Raw genomic sequence first — 21,193 nt, 5'->3', positions numbered from 1 at the left:
TCACTGAACTCATCCTGTCTGCCTGCTTTGTCTGCGTTTGGGTCCGGCTCAGCCATCAGCAGAGGTGTTGATTCAAATGTATGGTCAGTTTGGAGGCTGAAGTTTGTGGTATTGTTGAATTGTATTGTGTTATCCGGTGTTTCTAATATTTACTTTATTTAGTGTGTTTTTAGTGGATTTGCTCTGCACTACATTTACAACTGTGTTGTTGAAGTGATTTGCAGTTTTACCTCAATAGATTAAAAAGGATTTAAATATTTTGTGAAAATCAGCTTTAAACATGAACTTTGTTAGGCTTAGGCAACAAATCTACTTAGTTAGGTTTAGGAAAAGATCGTGGTTTGGGTTAAAATAACACCAGAAGTGCCGTAACTTAAATACAGAAGTTATGTGCCAAATAAATCAACTTGTAGTCCCACTCATCCACCCATACCTCCTCCCTACGTGGTGTTCGCCGCTCTTTATACTTCCTGGTTCACAATCACGTGGATTACATACAAAATGATTTCGTGCTGACCATCACGAACATTTTTTAAATTCGTATTTTTGTACACAAATCAATACTTTACAATTTCGTGACTATTTCACGAGCTGCTGTGGGACTGGGCTGAAAGATAATAAACCCTTTCCATTCGAATGAGCCTCTTTCCGTGTTTAATAAGCTTCAAATGTTCACTATTTCCTCTTGAATGAGACAACTCCCTCCACATTAGGCATCAAACCAAAAAGGGGAAATGTGTGTCACATGAGGAGAAGAGAAAGAACATCACAGGGACGCTCCCAGTGTTTGACTGAATGGTGATGAGGTTTTTTATTTCCTTCATCCCAAACAACAAAATTATTTTTCCAAAGAAGAGTTCAAAAGTTTTCTCTTAATGTCTGTATGGACATTCTGCTGTTTTTTTAATTTTATGTTTCTACTAGAACATATTTACATGCTGTAATATTAAAAAAACGTATTTTTCCTCATACTGTCTTTATTTACTCTGAAACTGTCTGAAACGCTCTATTTTAGCACATTCCAACGGAATTGCGTTGCTAGGCAACAGCTTGGGTCCATGTTTACCTCCTGTCAGCTGATGTCATTCACATACACTGCAACAGGAAATAAACTGAGACACTTTAAGAATGTTTACGTTTAAAACTGTGAAATTGTCAATTTATTGTACATTTGTGACATCACAAATCCTGACAGCTTGTTTCAGTTTCTGTATACAGGTTGTGTGTATTTCTCTGTGGATTGAGCATTGTGATCATTTCACAGTATTAAGTAGTAGACCTGCTTTATAATAAATAAGACATTGAAATCTCACTTTTTACGACATGGGACCTTTAAGGCATACTTTCCCTTATTAGGTTGTTCACTAAAAGGAACAGGATTCAAACAAATGCATCTGCTGTCTGGCTTTGCTGTTTTAGATTTATTTCTCCACTTATTTATGTAGGTATTTCCTTTAATTTGTCACCTATCTGTACTGTCAGCATTAGATCACAATGTATTCAGGCAGCATGAGGTGTATTTTGCAGGGTCTCAGGTGTCAGTGAATTCTGCTTTTCTGATAAATCTCAGAAATCCATTGACTTGATATCGTGGCTGCGTCAATTACAGGGACATGTATGCAGGGAACTATAACTCACTTTATACTCTTGCTGTGACAGGCTTGTTCTGTAATGAATGTGGACTTTCTTTCTGCTTTATTTTTCACTCTCGTTGTCCTTTTTCTTTCCTGTTTCATTTCAAGTACACACCAACAGCAAGATCCCCTTTGGTGAAACTCCTAACTGAAATAAATAACAGCTTCTTTCAATAACTGTAGCGTAACTAATGTTTTTATTCCATTACTGATAACCTCAAAAAGTCAAATATAGTGACAAATGGTCACTTCAAGTTATCGGAGCCCACAGCAAATTATTAATTGATGATTTGGTCATTAATTGATTGTTTTTCAGCGACTCGTGTCTGACAAGTTTATTATTTATCTCACTCATCCCAGAGGTGGATTCAGTGCGTTGCTCAGTCTCAACAGTGAGTCCATCACACTGACAGTGAACTTTAAAGGTACTCCTCCTTGACCTAAATCATTTTGATTGTTATCACTGTCTCACCTTCAACCCAATTTTTTATAAGCTGAGGACAGAAGCTGTACCTCTACAAGTGACCATTTGCAGAGCTCGAGCCAAAGATCCTTTGTTATACAGAACGTGTATTGTTATCCATATGCTTCTTTTAAAAAACCTGTGACGTTATTAAAGGTTTTGTTTACCTGCTTCCATTTGTGTTTTCCTGTCACTTCCATTCACTCTGCCAGACATTTACCATATTATCATATTACAATGAACGATTTATCATTCAGAAAGAAAAGGCATCGGCTACCAAACACTGGAGACACAAAACACGAGATAGAGGCTGCACAAACATAACAGAGAAGAAGAAATGTGGACCTCACCTTTGGGAGTTTCTGTAACCAGACCCCAGCTGTGCAGGTGAGAAGGAAAAAATAAGCAAGTCTGTGTCCTGAAGTGACCTGAGGTGAGGGAAATCACATTATGCAATCATGGTTTACTGTAAAGCTGACAGACATCCACAGAGACACTATCTCTCTGTGATCTGACACACTCATCACGCCTCTCCCTCTTCCCTCCCCTCTCTCTCTCATTGACTTTCTCTGCGGTAAAGTCGCAAGTACTAAGGGTGGAGTAGCCTCTAAACCAACGTATATATAAAAGATATTATTTTATAGGTCCTACCACACTCTAAAGAAAAAATCTGTAGAAAAACAGATAATGTCCTGGCAGAAAATTACCAGGACATTTTCTGTTAAGTTTACGGACATTTTCGTCAACCCTAAAACGGAAATTTCTGTTGATTTACAGGATGTCCTCCGTACCATTCACTGACACTTCTGTTAATCCTAAAACAGAGAATTCTGTAGATTTACAGTATGTCCTCAGTACCTAGCCAATAGCAGGCCCAACCTTTACATTCTGGAGGGAAAACAGACGCTAACGCTAGCATTTGTACATTACCTATCGGTCTCTGTGGACCACCTGAGGCTGAAACTGGGGCTAACTCTACCTGACGTCCACTGAAGTCTAAAATATAAGCATTAATAAAACGTAAATTACAATATCAAACTTGCGTTAGTCTCAAAATGAGTCAGCAAAATATTCCTGGTGTATCTGGTAACGTTAACGGTCGACAACAACTGAACTAAACAACGTTAAGTCCTTAACATAAATCAATTTAGTTGGACATTAATTGTTGATTTTTTTAACACAGAAGTGTGAGAAAGGTTTTTCCACATCCGAAATTTGAACTAAACTTTGCCGTGTGCGATGGTCTCTGCCTCTTCCAACTTTCGCGCGAGCGAAGGTTCTTGTTCCCACAATGCAATGCGTATTTTAAAATAGGGGTAACAGTCCTGTGAAAAATCTATACAGAAAATTCCTTCATATTAAGACGTTACATTGGCCCGTATTTTTACAGACTTTTCTTAGAGTGCAGGAAAGCAACCTCAAAATGTGCCTCTTGATGCATATGATGATGTAGCCTGATAGTGAAGCTCTGGACCCTTGTTTCATCCTTTAATCTTCTCTAATAAAATGCTATAGTGTAAATCAATCACAACTGGTGTGGAAGTCAACTGTCCATACTCAGATTTCTATAGCTTGTCCCATAAATTACATTACCTGGTTCTACTTTTGTCATGTGGGAATGCAAGGAGAGAAACCACGTGGTTGTGACGTTTGTGGGAAAAGATACACAGCAGGGAAATCTGAAGTCAAACATAAAAGTCCACACGGGAGAGAAATTGTTCTTTCCGGTTTGTTGTGAAAGAACCACAGCAGTTTGAATTGTCTTTTATTGTTTCATTATCTTTTATTGTTATCGTTCTCTTGTGTTTGGTTTAAAATATGTAAAATGTTCCAAATTTTGTCAAAGTTGTTTGTAAATGAGAGGGAAGGGACTGTGTTTCCCAAACATCTGATAAATCTTTATTATATTAAAACCAGTGACGGCAGACAGTAGATCTGTGATGGAGGAACCAAAAACAGAAACTGAACACACTGCACATACAGTAAGGGAATATATCTGTATTTAAAATGTGCATTTTGTGTATCTAATCAATACATTAAACTAAGTCATCTTGAATAATAGATTGTATATTCAGAAAGTCTAATGGAGGAGTGACGCCAAGGTGCGTGGCAAAGCAGCGGGATGTGATGAGTTGGGATGTGAACATGAACGTGTTCGATAAGAATAATAATAATAATAAAAATAATAGTGTGATACCGTGAAACTGTGATATTTTCTGAGGTGATTATCATACCATGAAAATCTCATACCTTTACAAACCTACTTCCACCAACACAGTACTCGCATGGACGAGTAGCGCGCCTAGTTTCTGGGTCTATTTGTTCTTGTAGACATCAGTGCCCCCTAATGGTTGGAAGATGAACTTCCAAAAAGAAGCTCTGATGGTTGATTTTCTTGTAAAAATTCAAATTTGACAAATAAACACACTTGCACCACTAAAGTGTGGTTAGCATCTTGAAGTTTAAATGTAAAGTTCTAAAGATATTGCACAGGACTATTGTGCAGTGCATCAATATAACAGTAGTATTTTATTTCATTACACAGCTCTATAATTGAAGAAGCTTCATATAGATTTTTTTAGTATGACCACTTGAGGGCAGCAGAATATCTTTTTTTTTATATTTCCATTGGGCAAAACACTCTTATAGCGCTCTGCTGTTTCTTTTTATTCCACTCCTCTGTTGCAATACTTCTAGAGAGAATATTATATTTGTATGAAAAATGTGTGTTTAATCAGACTTCTCCTTTAAATTTGAACATTAAGATCCTCAAATCCGAGATTTATTTTTGTCATGACCTCCATCTGACATTTTCACTATGTGTGATTTTTGGTGTTATAGCAGCAGCATCTATTTCATTTTTTCATCTCTTCTCGGCCGGTAGCTGTTCAGTGAGTTGAGAATGTTACTCACTTTTAACTCCCACCAAATGTGTTGTGTTGCTTTTTGAATCTCTCTATATGTTTACCTAACCTCTCTCATTAGGCTGCTGTCACCTCAAACGAGCTTCAGCCTGATTTAAAAGTGAAAAGTGATGAGAGTGGGCGTTTCTTATCGGTGCTCAGCTGGGAGGCTCTCTGCTTGGAATGTAAGGGAGGGAAATGCTCTTTTCATCTGACCGGGAGCTTTATCAGCAGGTACATTCGCTCATACAGTATGTGCCTCACCAATGAGCTAATAGGTAGATGTTCCACCAAAATACACACACACACACACACACACACACACATGAAGTCATTTTGCCAGTACAACCTGACCCAAGTGATCCTTTCGCTCACATTTTTGTGTACCTATCTGCATCCTCCCTTTACTTTCTCATTGAATTTTGAAAGAGACAAACCGCAGTATTATTTATGATCACTTCTTCTTGAACAGAGATTAGTTAGATCTTGTCTTAAAGGTACAGTGTGTAAGATTTGGTGTCATCTAGTGTTGTGTGGTTGCAGATTGCAACCAACTGAGTAACCCTCCGCTCACTCCTCCCTTTCCAAGACTGCGGAAACGTGAGCCGCCGAGTGCAAAACCCTGGTAACGCCGTTCGCCTCGCTCAGAGGCCATCCATACCATAATAACACTACTCTAGGAGCAACGGAAGTCAGACGGCGTCTGGCGGTATCACGGTTTAGCAATCTGCGGTTCACGTTACCGCAGTTTCACAAGCGTGTCGGAGAACTACGCTGGCCTTTAGGCAACATATAAACATGAAAGGCGCTCTCTAGAGCCAGTGTTTGGTTTGTCCGTTCTGGGCTACTGTAGAAACATGGAGGAGCAGCATGGCGGACTCCGTGAATTCTAAGGTAACAAAAACACAACGATTCTTAGTTTCAGGTGATTATACACTAATGAAAACATACTTATGAATATTTAAAACATGTCAAAGAAAAATACCATTTAGTAGAGCAAATACAAAACCTGATAATCTGGTTATTCTGTCTGTTGTACCTTTAATGATATTCTTTAAATGGGATGTGGGGATACATAATGTATTAATTTATTACATAAAACACAAACGTGTCAAGTGCATCACCTTCCTCATAAAACATTTGCAAAACTGATTTTTTAAAAGTATTTTAAATCCAGAGTTGTTTGCTATCAGTCTCCTTCTTTTCCTGTTTTTGCACAAAGGGCCATGACGCTCCTTTTCTTTTGATTCCTGCCCATTTCCATGTCAAGAAGCCAAATAAATTCATTATATCACCATCTGATGTAGCTATTCTTGTCTTTGTCAATTGAAATGGTATGACTGATCGTTTGCACATTCTGAAAAACTAAATTAATAAAATAAAAAGCAAATGAAATGTGTTAAATGGAATAACAACGATATGTATCCATGGATTTCTCAATGGTACGCCCTGGGCGCATGCCTTACAATACTATACAAGTGCGCAAAGGATAATCTAGATATTATTTATTACACTTATCTATGATATTATTATTTCAGTTGCTGCCCATAATGATTCAGACTCAACCCAATGCATTATGGGATATATCTTGCCTTCGGACTATGCACACACAGTTATGAACCAAGAACTGTCAAACATGTACTAATAGATTGCAACGAAGATAGAAAGGAATTCATATCAGGATTAATTGATGGAACATCGGGGAATCTGCTATAGGAAAGACATCAAGCAAAGTACACACTCTTCTAATTAATTATTTAAAATCAACTGAAATCATAGAGAGAATTTAGTTTTTTTGTTAATTTAATTTATTTGTTTATTGTACTGCAAATCTATACTGCTCCACACTCCAGTCCAGTAGTTGGCGGTAACCAAAGAAGAAGTAGAAGAAGAGATCTCAAGCTAGTATGATATGGCTGGTACCGATGGATTCCGTAGGTTTTCTAGTTTCATATGATACCTGTATCTTCACTCTTTAAAGGGACTATTTGTAACTTTCAGAATTGCTGCTTAACAGCGACACTTGTGGCCGTGAAGTCAACGAAAGTCAGCGTCGGGCTCGCGCTTGCTCGCTCTAAATATACCTGAATGAGCATCGCTCAAAACAGTGAGGTGACACACGTCAGCTAAAACCACAATATCACTCTATATTTCAGCTGCAGTAATGCTAGCTGACCAGACGAAGGTCTCTCCATGAACATGATTTAGATCTGATCCTAGTGTTGGCTTTTCCTGCCTCACCCTCCTGCACCCACAGGGAGACACCGGCAACCGGAGCCTCTCCTCCGTTGCCTGCTTGCCTTCACTGACACAGCGCGCACCAACAGAGGTTTTTTTTCCGTGTCTTGTGAAGTGACGAGGCTCCGCAGAGAGAAACGTGAACCGTGACACCGGCACCCGGTGTCTCCCTGCGGGTGCAGGAGGGAGACGGTAACGTTTCTCTCTGGAGGAGCTGCAGCAGTTATTTCTGCACAAACGTCCACTGTACATTCACTAGATATTCTCAGAGCTAAACTAACTCTCCTGCAGTGGGGAGTGAGCGCGCGTTCACGTCTAGAGGTGGAGCGAGTACGCGAGAATGCGCGCTCTGTCTGAGTGAAGGCGAGCAGGCAGCGGAGACGAGGCTCCGGCCACACGCGAGCGCGCATATGAGAGCACGCATGTGTCCCGGCCCGCTACATTTATACGCTTACAAAGTTACAAACAGTCCCTTTAAAACTGAGCCCGCTAAAACCTGAAAATCTCAAGTTGCGTTAATGCTTTAAAGAAATGAGTGGCATTAAAACAAATTTGTGTTAACACATTATTATCACGTTAACTTTGACAGCCCTAAAAATAATAGCAAAACGTTACTGACACAAAGTGAGAGAGGAAGAACTGGGCTTTTTTAGGAGGAAGTAGGAAGATGTGAGTAAATCAGGTATGTGTGTTGATACAGTGGAAATCAAGAGTTTCTGGGAGGGGGGGATCCTGATTAGGAAAATGTGAGTATGTGATGGGTGTGTGTATGGATAACAGTAAATGTCAGGGTTTTTAAGAAATAAGTTCCTGATAGGGTTTTATAACGAGGACTGTGCATCGAAATAAAACTCAGGAGGGAGAACGTTCTTTTGTAGAGTTTGGAAGAACATGATTCCTGCTGAGAAAGTTTCAAGCAGACGAACCTGTTATATGTATATATGTGTATATATATATATATATATATATATATATATTATCATGGTTCTGTAACTTTGATTCAGAGAGAAACCTTCTTGTTGAATCCGTTCCTTTGTGGGTCTGTTGTGGTTTAGATTTGGATTTAGATAAGTTGCTGTTGCAGGTAAGAAACCTCGGTGAGTTTCCGTTCCCACTGAGTGGACACAGTGAGCCTGTGTTATTTTCAGGGAGGAGGGGGGATGTGCTTTCTCTTTCTGACTTCAGGTGCCAGGCAACCTCACTGCCCTTCACATTCCCCAGTATCGGTCATGTGACCTGCAGCGTTTGGCCTGAGCCAGCGGAGCGTGACCGGAGAGACTCACAGAAAGCCTTTTTTCTGTATTTTTTTTTTTTTTACAGTCAGCCAGGTTTAGGTATTTGATGAGATTCAGTTTCATCGTGGCCTCAGGAAGCTTTGGTTTAGGCCTCTGTGTGCTATATCGTTGTTGGTGGTTGATTCTCGTTAAAACATGAACATCTCACTTAGTGTTTCATCTGATATGCTACCGTTTGTAAAAAGGGAAACGTGTGTATTTATGGGTGGCTTTGAAGTACACCTGTTTAAGAATCAATGATTAGCTCAACAATGACCTAACATGCCTGAGGGTCTTCGACAAGTCACTGGAACAGCACGCAGGAGACTGCTCACTGGTAAACATGCTCAGCGATCATGATGCTCGTCACGCCTCTGTGGAAAGAGCTCACTTTATGTGCTCTATGTTTTGTGCTTTTTTAGTTAGTGTTTTGTGTAGAGCGGCAACGATTAATCGATTAGTTGTCAACCAGCAAATTAATTGCCAACTATTTTGATAATCGATTTTAGTAATTTTTTAACAAAAAAAAGTCATAATACTCTGATCCAGCTTCTTAAATGTGAATATTTTCTGGTTTCTTTACTCCTCTATGACAGTAAACTGAATATATTTGAGTTGTGGACAAAACAAGACATTTGAGGACGTCATCTCGGACTTTGGGAAACACTGATCGACATTTTTCATTAATTTAATTGCAGTTAATTGCAGCCCTAGCTTGGACATTAAGTATGAATCACTGATACATGCTTCATATGTTTTTGTTATGACCACTTTTCTGTTGTAGGGCATCTTATATTGCTTTTAATATTTTATTTCAAACATTATTTTACTTGTAGGTTTTGTCTTTTTTTGTCATTTGTCATTGTTTTGTGTTGTTAATTAATTTCCAATAATACATATATACATACATTTGCATAAAGCAGCATATTTGTTCACTCCCATGTTGAAAAGAGTATTAAATACTTGACAAATCTCAGTGCAATCTACTTGACAAACTGATGTGATTAAGAAATGTGATTCATTTGCGATGAATCGTGATTAAATATTTTAATCGATTGAGAGCCCTAGCTTTTCGATTTTTTTTTAATCAGCAAGTAAATAGTTGTATTCTAAATTACTAGACATGATTCAAAGAATGCGGCAATTTTACTAAAAATCCCCCAAAACACAGATAAAATATTAACTTGTTCTGCCAAATGTACAAAAGATATTTCCTCATTCACTTCCTGAGTATCTTGGCGGTAGGAAACCTTTGTGTATTGAGGGCTGTAAATGACTCAAAAGCCACATAATCCAGCTGCAGACTGTTACCGAGTGATTTGCTCTCAACTCCCGCCTGACCAATGAATGCACCAAGCCCCTTCTGACTCATCACAGCGTTCTCTGGAAAACAGCATCTCTTAAAGAAAAGCTCAAATGTGATCTCCTCTAATAATCATTAGAATTTCTAATGAGCTCTCATCTGTAGTTACTGTAATCATGACCAGATGTCAAGCTTGTCCTTTTGTTAGAGGCGACATTGATATGGGAGTTAAGAGACAACAGTTGGAAAGTAATGTGATACAGCACAGAGGGAATATTTACTATAAGATGTTCATGAATTTTTCAAGTCGCTTCCTTTGTCAGGTGTGGCTGCATATGTTTAAAGGCTTAACTCGTGTCTGTCATGGAAACTGATGGGTCTTTTAAATGTGTGAGATAACTACTGCTTTGATGCATCTCAGCGTTACATAAAGATCACAGAGATGAGAGGAAGAACAGATTAAATGGAATATCTCTAGGAAACTGCCCTACGACTTTGAGCAAAAAACACTGAATGCTTTTGCCAGGCACTTCTAATTTTACGAGTTGATCTTGTTCAGTGGCCAAAAGTAGAAGTATGTGGTGATACAGGGCAGCTCCCACTAATGAATAATTGTAAAAGTATGTGGCAGGGTGTTGGAAAGAAGTATATGTAAACTCAGCCAAGCATCCAGTGATAACTAAAGTCTGAAGGGGTAAGAAAAGGAATAAATCATGCAACCTGCCTGGAATGGCTCCACTCCTCTGTGCTCATACTTCTCACCTCTGCCCGTTAACTGATCCTGTGGCTAATTGTTTAGAGCGTGTGTGGTTAAGTTGCCGGTTGCCGGTAACGTAGCCCTCGGAATTGAATGTCAGGGTACTCTTACGAAGGCACCTGGATAGGACGTCATTTTTGTCACCGGTTCACTGACTCGTGCAGTGGTGAATACGCCGTTAAATCTTAAGAATGAGCAAATTAGAAGATAATTTATGTTTGAAATGAAACAAGATATGCAGTATTAAAAAAAAAACAGTCATGTTTATTTAAAAAAACAAACACTTGATGGATACATGTTCTGTAAATAACACACAAAGATCATTTCTGTTATGGATGAACCCTTTTGTTCTCCGTCTGTGCTCACTGTAAAGCCACCCCCTCCCCATCCCCACCTTTACCACACTGCACTAAAAGCTGCGTTGAATACAGTTATCATACGTCTTGACAGTTACAGGTGATTAATGATACTCTTACTAGAGTATTTTACAACACATAATCCCGGTCGTACCATTTAACACATCCAATTCTTCCATTTTGAACACAGCAGTGCGTCATTATGAAGGTGACGCATGAAGCAGTCATGGCGGTTTTTATAAAAAGTATTCAGTGGTAAACATTAAGAAGCCAGGGCTGTATAAAAAGTATATACTGATTGTGACAATATCATTTAGCGTGCTGACCTTAAAAAAAGACTAATAACACAATTTTCTTTTTGTTTTGAAACATGATTAAAGGAGATTTCCGCTCCAATGTCCTTTCAGTCTCTGAAAACAAAAAGCCAAAGTCAGAGATTCTTAACATTAAAGGCAAAATCAAACACATCCTTCATTACGGATTCTCCTTGTTTCCTTGAGCTCTCTTCCTCCCTTCAGTTTGGTGTGGAGAGCAGCTTTGAGATTCACTAATGTCTCATTTTCTTTGGCCTCCATTCATACATAGTCTTTCCTTTCCAACCCCGGGCCACCTGCGGACCGCGAGGCAGAGTAAGCCATTCGTGAAGGGTTGTATCTGGTCTCGCGTGGCGGACAAGAGCAACAGAGCAGCCCGCCACCAAGAATCAGGAGGGCGGCAGCTGCCCAGCCGATGTACAGTGCGGCGCCCAGCTCCCTCCGCTGAGCGTCAGTAAGTAAAGGGTTGTAGAAGTCCCTGATTATGGTGTTGGCCGACCAGGAGACGGGAATGAGCTGCATGACCCCGGAAACAATGAAGAAGACCCCGGCGATGATCATCACCTTGGCCTTGGATGCCTCGTCGTCAATGCAGTTGGTGCACTTGGCCCCGGCGATGGAGATTAGCACTGCCAGGATGGCTAACAGGACGGAGATGATGGTGAGGGCGCGGGCGGCTTGCAGGTCTTGGGAGAGGGCGAGCATGGAGTCGTAGACCTTACACTGCATCTGGCCCGTGCTCTGGACCACGCAGGTCATCCACAGGCCCTCCCAGATGATCTGAGCCGTCACGATGTTGCTGCCGATGAAGGCCGTCACCCTCCACATGGGGAGGGCGCACGCCACAATGGCAATAATCCATCCCGAAATGCACAGGGCGATGCCTATCAACTCCAGCCCTACAGACATACTGGAGCGTCTTCTTCTTCTTCTCCCGCTGCTGAATGTGTGTCACACCTGAGAGGAGATCACAGAAAGGAGAAAAGTCAAGCAGAGACCCAACTAGTAATTAAGTTAATTTCAGGCCTCGCATCTGTGAGTGTGTGATGATCTGTTGCCTCAGCGTCACAAGTATCCTTTATAAGGCAGATCAGGTGGAGGGGAGGAGTCCTTGAAGGAGTCGACATCACCAAAACAGGGGGAAGGACCTGGACACACTCTGCTATCAGCTTACACGGCCAGCTTCACAATGGGCCTGGCCACAAAGAGGCCTTTTACAGCTGCAACGCACGCAACTATTGCACGTGTTCTTATAACCAAAGAAACAGTTCTCAGGTGGATTAAAGCGTATTGTATTATAGAAAATAAAAGCTTTTAATTTTATGTACAGATGCAAGAAAAAAACTATTTTCTATATCATGCTGATGAAACAAGTTGTAAATGTGATCAGACCTTTTCAGAATCAGCAGTACATTCAATAATCACTAATAAACTCTTGTTCTTATCTTCAATAAATCCACACTAAAAGATTTTTCATATCTTAACAGATGTTGAAAATGTGAGAGAGTCCACACATAACAACATGTGTGGGGAGCAACGATTTGGCCAAAACGGCCAGAACACCACACACTAACATAAACAACAAGAGTCCCGACTCTCAAAACTGAGAGTCTCTCAAACTATCTTGCGATCAAACGTGACCTTAGAGTAAACAAACATGGCGAACGACGGACTGGAAGACTTAATGTTAGTTTTTGCGCAACTTTGTACTGAAAATTCACAAAGAAAAAAAGAAAATGAATGAATGAAGTCATGGAGAAACGTTATATTAACACTCGTGTTGTTGCCACAAATCAACAAGTTGGTCATTAATTTTTTAAGTCTATCTTACCGCTACTTTATGCTTTGCGTTTGCATTTGCCGGCCGCCATGATAGCAGTTGTCCTTCCGCTTCAGTCAGCTTGGTTCTCAAATGTTCTTTCCCAAATGACCGTGTTATCGCTCGGGGTTCCTCACACACAACCGGATATCTGATCGTAAATATTGAAACATGTTTAATATTTACGATTTGAGATCGTGCGGCCTGGATGGACTTCCGAGCCGATCAGGGATGTAAAAAACACTCTTAACATACCTCACACCACAAGGAATATCTGGAAAGATCATCTTTAGAACCATCAAAAAATCGTTGCTTTGCTGACCGTTGTCGAGAGGTGGGGGAATCGGGGCCCAAAAACAGCTTGATTCTCGTGTAGTTTGTGCCCAGCATAACTTGTAGATCACTTTTTAAAAGTGGCTAATAAATGAAGAATGTCTGACCTTCGTTCATCAGTAACACGCTCCTAACCTTTTTATCACCACTGTGTAGTGAAAACCTCCAAAACAACCGCACTTCAGCATGTAAAAAATAAACATTTATTTTTTTAAATCATACAAAGAGGTTCATAAGACCAAGGATAGGGGAACTTTCTGAGGGCGTGTGTCCATATAGCGTTTTTGTTTTTCAGGCAGAAAAGCGCCAAAGCGCTGGCAGTGCACTGGGGAGCGCTTCAACGCAGCGCTTCATCAAAAAAGCTTTCCCACCGCGCTTGGGCTTTGTTTCTGCTACAAAAATATCTTGGCAACATCTCACCACTCTAACCGCCGTTGACAGACTAGCATCCCCCCTTTGCTATTTATTATCTATTTGGGCTATTAGCTATTTGTTTGACATTGTTTTTTTTCAGATACGCTCGCGGCACGTGGAGAAAACAGACCAAACGCTAAAACTATCGCTAAGGTTCGTCCTGTGCGAACGACCCAAGTGGTTTACATGGGCGCCGAAAGGACACGGGCAGTGCATCTCAGAAAATTAGTTGATTTAATCGACAGATCTGCAAAACTGAGTTTCTCCACAATGAATCACACAAAAGCAGCACTTTAAATCTTGTGTTTACCAGAGATGTGCTCATAAGTTTCTTACAAATTAGTCATTCACCTTAAAAAAAACGACTAAAGAAATCTTAGTCAACTAAGACCAAAACGACAGATTAGTCAACTAATCGACTAAGAGGGGTAAGCCCTACTGAAAAGGAGCACCGGTGACGACACCAGCGGCTTTTTGAAAAGTTGAGATCATTTTAACTAGAAGCGTCGGAACAGCTGCAGAAAAAGTTGGACAAAAGACGATGGGTCGCCGCATACGCTCTCTGCTTATTCGGGAAAAAAAGGTCAGAAAAAAACTCCATATGGACACTCAGCCTTAGTTGGAGTCAGGAGGCTTTCACCTGACAACACTGTTATGTTTGATGGGCCTTAATGACTCCGTCTGTCTGCAGGATGCCCTTGAAATTCTTCGGGGCTTGGACTGTCTCCCCCCCCCTCCAGCGTTGACAGCCCCTCCCCCACTCCCCCTCCTCTGACATGAAGCAGGTTCATTGTTCGTGAAGGCAGGTCAGATAGTCGAGTGTGGGGAAGCTGACAAAGTAGCGGTTCTTGTTATCATAGAGCCAACAGACATGTGGGAGACAGCCAGCTGGATGGAGACTCCCAGTCGTCAGACTAATGGCTGGGAATGCACGGTGCATTGAATCATATACACCTGTTGAGTTGAACTTTACTGAACCTATTTTTGAATGTGTTGTTAAAATTTTCCCATGGATGTTAGTTTAGTTATGAAGAGTAGTTGAATGTACGATCTACCATGACCTGAAGGCCTTTTGAAATATATACTATGGACACATGTATACTGTGTAATAGAGCAGTGGTTCTCAACCGGAGGGTTCAGCACACCTAGGAGGTCGCAGTAGAAATCAGGGCATATATAAATAACTGTATATATAATATAAATAAATGTATATATGTATATAACTGTAATAATAACTGTATTTACTGTATATAAATAACTGTATATATAAAATGATTTAAGGGGGCGCTGGATTATTTAGACGATATCATATGTGTATTAGTAACACAATTTCATTTTTAAATATCAGTGTTATTGTCAAGACCGGTATATCGCGACAACCCTAGTTTCAGCCTCTCAGCTTCAATAAAGATAATGAAACAGACAACCTGAAAAATATAATTGTCAAAAGTGAAAAAACAAGGTCTTTTAATTAAAAACGTAACATGTGAGACATCAAAACATTTCAAAACTGATTTACAAAATGGATAGATAACAAAAATCTGCATTATGTGACCATGACAGACTTCCTCGTACTTCTTAAAGGTTCTTAATAAAACACATACAGTCAATACAGTAAAAAAAAAAAATGCAGATTCACCTAAATTTGGATCACAAATTATACAATTATTTCCATAAAGTATAAAACACAGGGCACACCACGTCACTAACGTGCTTCCAATAGCGCCAAAGATACACACAAAACATTTAACAAAGGAAAACAAGTTTGATGTAGGCTTTGCTCTAAAGGACATACATTATATTGTGACATGAATATCGGGAGTTTTCTCCATCTCAACGTGAAGACAGATATGTATAAGTTATTTAAAAATGTCCTCTCCAGTTCTCTGTGAGCAGTCTTTTCCATGATGGCAACGGTGTGAGAAAAGAGCAGGTGTGAGTTCAGACATAGTCTCTCCTATCGTAGCCACTCGGGGCGAGCGACCTGGTTTGGGAGTACATCATCTTTGACGGTGGCCCGTACCTTTTCTCAGGTTGCGGGGGGCAGCTGGAGCACAGGATGCCCCCTCCAATGAGCAGAAATGCGGCTGCAGCCCAGCCCAGGTACAGTGCCCCACCCATCTCCCTCTTCTGGCCCTCCGGTATGATCGGATTGTAGAACTCCATGATGATAGAGTGGGCAGACCACGACACCGGGATCAGCTGGGTCAGAGAAGCCATGATGAAGGATACCCCGGCGGCGATCATCACCCGAGCCTTGGCCGACTCGTCGTCCACACAGTTGGTGCATTTGGCCCCCATAATGGCCACCATGACTCCCAAGATGCCCAGCACGATGGAGACGATGGTGAGGGCGCGGGCGGCCTGAATATCTGCGCTCAGAGCCAACATGGAGTCGTAGATTTTGCACTGCATCTGACCTGTGCTCTGGACCACGCAGCTCATCCAGATGCCCTCCCAGATGGTCTGCGCCGTGACGATGTTCACCCCGATGAAAGCGGACACTCTCCACATGGGCAAGGCGCAGGAGACGATGGCTGAGATCCATCCCAGGACAGCCAGAGCCACTCCAAGTATCTCCAGTCCCACTGAAGGCATGTCTGAACTATGTGTGAGTCAAAGTGCACAGACGTCTTCTCTATCTGAGTAGCCAGCGGTGGATTGTGTATTCTCTGGAGTGCTGATGGCTCATATAAGCAGCAGAAGGTGGAGTCACTTGGTTATTGGCCAGAGAGGAGTGCAACTCGTCTTCTGTCCCACCTTGTTTGAATGTAAAATCCCCAGCCTTGGCATGTGAACGGCCTCAGCTTAATCATTCAACTTCCTCGCCCCGGTAGCGCTCCCACCTATTTGGGTGAGGGGAGAGTAAACAGAGGGGCCTGTCTCTCAGGTCTGGAGTAGTTAAAGGATAACAGACACGGTAAAGAACGGTGGATGAATGATTGAAAGTGGAAGACACACTATCAACTCCCTCAGGTTCCTCATTGTAATCCTCTCTGACTGAATCTTGGCAACAATATTGCATCATTTTATGGTTTGTGTTATGAAGACTGCAAGTTATACAAAAGGGTTGTGAAACATATTTTCCTTTAATTATTCCTTATTTATATGAAATGACTGCAGAGGGAAGAGGAGGCATGGTGGAAGTGGGAAAAAAATGGTTTAAATGGATCAGGATAGTTCCTAGAAACCGGTGGGAGTGCTCTGATTATCTCAAGGGGGTATGAATTTTTTATCCAGTGAATTTGATAAAACCATTATCCCAAGTTCTGTGGAAAGTCTGCCCGTTTCCATTTACTGTAACCGTCATCTTTTAACGGCCTGAGTGAATCTGAGTGTTATGAACAATCTTGCAATACAGTGGAAAAAACAGCAGCTGGCTTTGGAGAGTAAATAAATACTGAGTAAGAAATACTGACGAGAGAAACCCCAAATGTTGCAGTGAGTGGATACGGAGTGATACCAAAAATCTTTAAAAACACATTTTTTTAAACTTTATTTATTTATTTAAAATTAATACCATTTTAAATGTACGCTTTATTTAGAATATTTTCACTGGTTTACCTTGCTGTCAGACAGCCCCTTCCGACGGGGAACTGAAGCCGTTAAGCCGCGGGCACACTGCCCGCATGAGGCTCGTGTGGCGTCTGCGTCGCGTGGTGGCTGCGTCGCGTGGTGGCTGCGTGATGCAGGAGTCTGGTGTTCACACTAGACGCCTGTCGGCTGCGTGTCGGCTGCGTGTCGGCTGCGTGTCCGCTGCCTGTCAGCTGTGTTTCTGCTGCTGCTGTCAGCCTTTTCTTTCTGCATAGAGTTTGCCTTTTAATGGCCATTTAACTTCATGATAAATATAATTTATATTTATTTTAGACAGAGAAAGGTTCAGAAATGTGTGGTAATTAGTAAATAATAGTAATAATCCACAATTAAAACTCCGTACTGTATTCATTTATGATGCTTTCCAAGTCACTGCTTGTTCCACATCACTGTCCGGCACATATTTCAGAATAAAAGCCTCGTGTTAACAAATGAAGGAATTCTGTGCAAAGAAAACCTGCTTTAAAATAAAAAAATAAAAACAACAACACGTCACGCAGCAGCCACGCGAGCCTCATGCGGGCAGTGTGTCCACCACTTTATCTATGCTCTCTCGCCAAAGCCACCAGACTTCGCAGAACAGTGGAGCTACTGGTCTACCGTTGCCTCGATCAGTTAGCGTTATTGTGTGACTTTGGTTAGTTCGGATTCATCAAAGTCACACAATAACACAAACAAACAAACCGATAGAGGTAGCGGTAGACCAGCAACCCCCGTGTTTTGCATGGCAAGGTAAAGTGGTGAAAATATTCTAAATATAGTGTGTACTTAAACAAATATTTATTTTTTTAGGTGTCTAAAATATGTTTTGCTGCTGCCCCCGTCCACAGCAGTATATTGATTTGCTCCTGTGCTGGTACTCCTGTCTGTTTCTTCAAACTGGGGTCGTGCCGACCGTCATCTACTGTAGGTAATACACAGACTATGGATAAGTAACTCATACAACCCCACTTCTAAACACCAGAAATATCCCTTTAAAAATAATTTCATTTAGAAACAACAAGATAAGGAAATATTGCTCAACTATGTTGGAGTGTGTGCTGCTATGTGATTACGTGATGCTAAAAACAGCTTTTCACAGCTGCCTAGTAAACCCTGGGAAGTTAATAACTGAGACCACATGCGGGAACTGCAATGCAAACAAGACAAACCTCCTGTAAACATACAGCATATGCATGTGGAAAGCACACAGGAAAATCATTTATGAACAGCATAAGTATAACTCTCAGGACACAGACATGTTTCTAGAGATGATTCCAAGGACCACAAAGAGAGACGAGGCCAATGTGTTGGAAGCTGAAACAATTGTCTGTGTGCACAAGGGCAGGGGGTCTTATCAGCGTCCTTGCTCTGAAGGTCGTAAAGTGCATCAGGGGTTTCAACCTCAATTTAACTTGTGCACGTGCCACAGAAAACGACCCTCCTGAATACACACTCAGACCTCCAGTAGCTTTACTATAATACCTCGTCACACTCTGAATCTGAATCTGTAAAATTGCAGTTTATAAAAAAAGAAAGAGACTGAAAATAAAGAGTGGCTGCTTTACCAACGTGATGCGGTGACTAATCAAAAGCTTTACTTTGCCTTTAAACGCACCATGTATTTGATGAGTGTGCAATAACCCAACATTATCTCACAAGTTTCTGATGGCTGCTTGAGGCCATGAAGGAAACGTGGGCCTGTAAAGCCGAAGTTATACTTTCCACGTCAGCAAATACGTGGGGGTTTACTGGGGTCCGTGTGACCTAACTTTTGTCATCAGAGGGTGTACGCATAGGCTCTGTGTGGACAGTGTGACAGTGCGGACCTGCCAATACTACTATGCGTCCGTGGTTTCCACAGCTGTCCGTGTATGATCTACGATCTACTCCCGAAGGAATCATAAACGATCGAAACACTACCAACCCTCAAATGCTGTAACATTTCATTTTTTATAGTCTCTCTTTTGTGCACACTTTGCTTGTAAATGTAGGCGTTTCAGCAAAGATATCATGCTCGTTGTTGTGATTTGTTGGAACTCCTATGGAGTGGTAGCTGGTGCTCTTACGGTAGATATTGCATGGATGTTTGTCTTCTCTAACTCCTGACTGGGAGTCAGCCTGACATAACACATGACTGCACCGCTGGGCTCAGTAACACAATCCTTCCAGCAGGGTCTGCGGTCACTCAAAGGGGAGTTTTCAGGACATTTAGAAGCCTTTCCTTTTAGATCATTAACCTCATTTTTCAAGCCAAAGCAAGTTAAGAAAGCAAGAAATGTTTTCAACCTGCATCTTTGTTTCTTGTTCTTTTATTACTTGTGTGTTGCTTTTAAATCAGGAGTACTGAATTGCCATGCAAGTTTGTATAACTTCTATAAATTGTAGTATGCTCTAAAATCAAACCTGCATTCATTCTAAAAGCCAGCAGGGGGCGACTCCTCTGGTTGCTAAAAGAAGTCTGATTGCATAGAAGTCTATGAGAAAATGAGTCTACTTCTCACTTGATTTATTATCTCAGTAAACATTGTAAACATGAGTTTATGGTCTCAATCGCTAGTTTCAAGTCTTCTTCAATACAGCATGATGTTCATTTAGTAAATTATGGTACCATTTAGAGTCAAATAGACCATAAAGCAGCGGATGCTTTAGGGCGGGGCTACCTTGTGATTGACAGTCGCTACCACGGTGTTGTCCAGTCTGGGAGTTGTCCGTGTTTTCGTCTTACAACTTTAACCCTTTCACAGTGTGTTTTCAGATCAGGAAAGTTTATTATAACCTCTTTGGTCACCTAAAAATGTCTTACTAGGGTTGTACTTAGCTCCACCCTCTCGTGTCACTTCTGGTTGCAAACAGCCCACATGGCGACAACCAAATACCAAAATGTTGGACACATTGTTGGTAAATCCAAAGAGGCGTTATTTTTCCTACAGTACCTTCTGTTGTTTTGTCATTTAGATTTTTTAGAGATTTGAGTCTTAGAGTATTTAGATGCACGTTTATTGTAGTGAATCCCAGCTGGGAAGTAAAGTAAACAGTTGATCCATCTGATCAATAGGGTCTTTGTGGCTCAGCTTGGACTCGGTTACAGTGCAGGCTTTGCAGAAGGAGACTTTTATCTCTCACTCGGTTTCACTCTCGCAAATGGAGGACAGACTACAATGGAAGGGAGGCATAAGGTGCTCCTCTGAAACAAGCCACTCATTGTTTCTCTCCCCCATTTACACTGAAATAAAATACCTCATTTTGGCGTGCACCTCTTATTGGTCAGACTCTGCTGAGCTCTACAGCTGGCGTCTGCCCCTGTTTCTGCATACCAAAGAACTCATGCATGCATAGTTGTTATGTTACACTTAATTTAACCATCAATTTCGGACTCATGGCATGAAAGTGTTAACTCCACCGTGAAGAAGGCTTGAAAACAAGGACATTCTTGTAAAAGTTATGTTCTTTTATTCATGATCTTGTAAAAAAAACTTGCTTTAATCAGAATATAATCTGGGTAGACATTATGCATTTATTTAAGATCAGACAACATCTTAATGTTTCTTAGAAAAAAAGCCAAAACATCCAAGTAAAAGAATGTTTGAAATAAAATATTAAGGCAATATAAGATGCCCACCATTACAGAAAAAATGGTCATAACAAAAACACATCATGAAACATGCATCAGTGATTCGTACTTAATATCCAGGACAGGGCTGCAATTAACGATTATTTTTAATTATTGATTAATCTGTTGATTATTTTCTTGATTAATCAATTAGTTGTTTGGTCTATAAAATGTCAGAAAATGGTGAAAAATGAGCCCA

The 21,193-nt window shown here is 40.9% G+C and overlaps 2 protein-coding genes across 5 annotated transcripts in view; both read right to left on the bottom strand.

Moving 5' to 3' along the window:
- The window catches only part of gipr (gastric inhibitory polypeptide receptor), a 13,418-nt gene extending 10,809 nt beyond the window's left edge, over window positions 1-2,609 (bottom strand). For all 4 annotated transcript variants that reach the window (XR_012594690.1, XM_074641190.1, XM_074641192.1 and 1 more), the window contains exon 1: window positions 2,448-2,609. The gene's annotated coding sequence lies outside the window, so the exon portion shown is untranslated. The remainder of the gene's footprint in view (window positions 1-2,447) is intronic.
- Window positions 2,610-10,815: 8,206 nt separating this feature from the next.
- On the bottom strand, window positions 10,816-16,497 carry LOC141771201 (claudin-3-like). Its single transcript, XM_074641213.1, has 2 exons — window positions 15,930-16,497; window positions 10,816-12,190 (listed from the first exon to the last, which is right to left on the bottom strand). Exons 1-2 carry the CDS (start codon window positions 16,404-16,406, stop codon window positions 11,504-11,506), a joined length of 1,164 nt encoding a protein of 387 aa, XP_074497314.1. The 5' UTR covers window positions 16,407-16,497; the 3' UTR covers window positions 10,816-11,503.
- Between the last annotated feature and the right edge of the window lie 4,696 nt (window positions 16,498-21,193).

Source organism: Sebastes fasciatus, chromosome 7 (assembly GCF_043250625.1).
Source record: "Sebastes fasciatus isolate fSebFas1 chromosome 7, fSebFas1.pri, whole genome shotgun sequence".
Taxonomy (NCBI): Eukaryota; Metazoa; Chordata; class Actinopteri; order Perciformes; family Sebastidae; genus Sebastes; species Sebastes fasciatus.
Note: the sequence above shows the minus strand (reverse complement) of the source record. Positions and strands in the feature narration are given on the sequence as shown.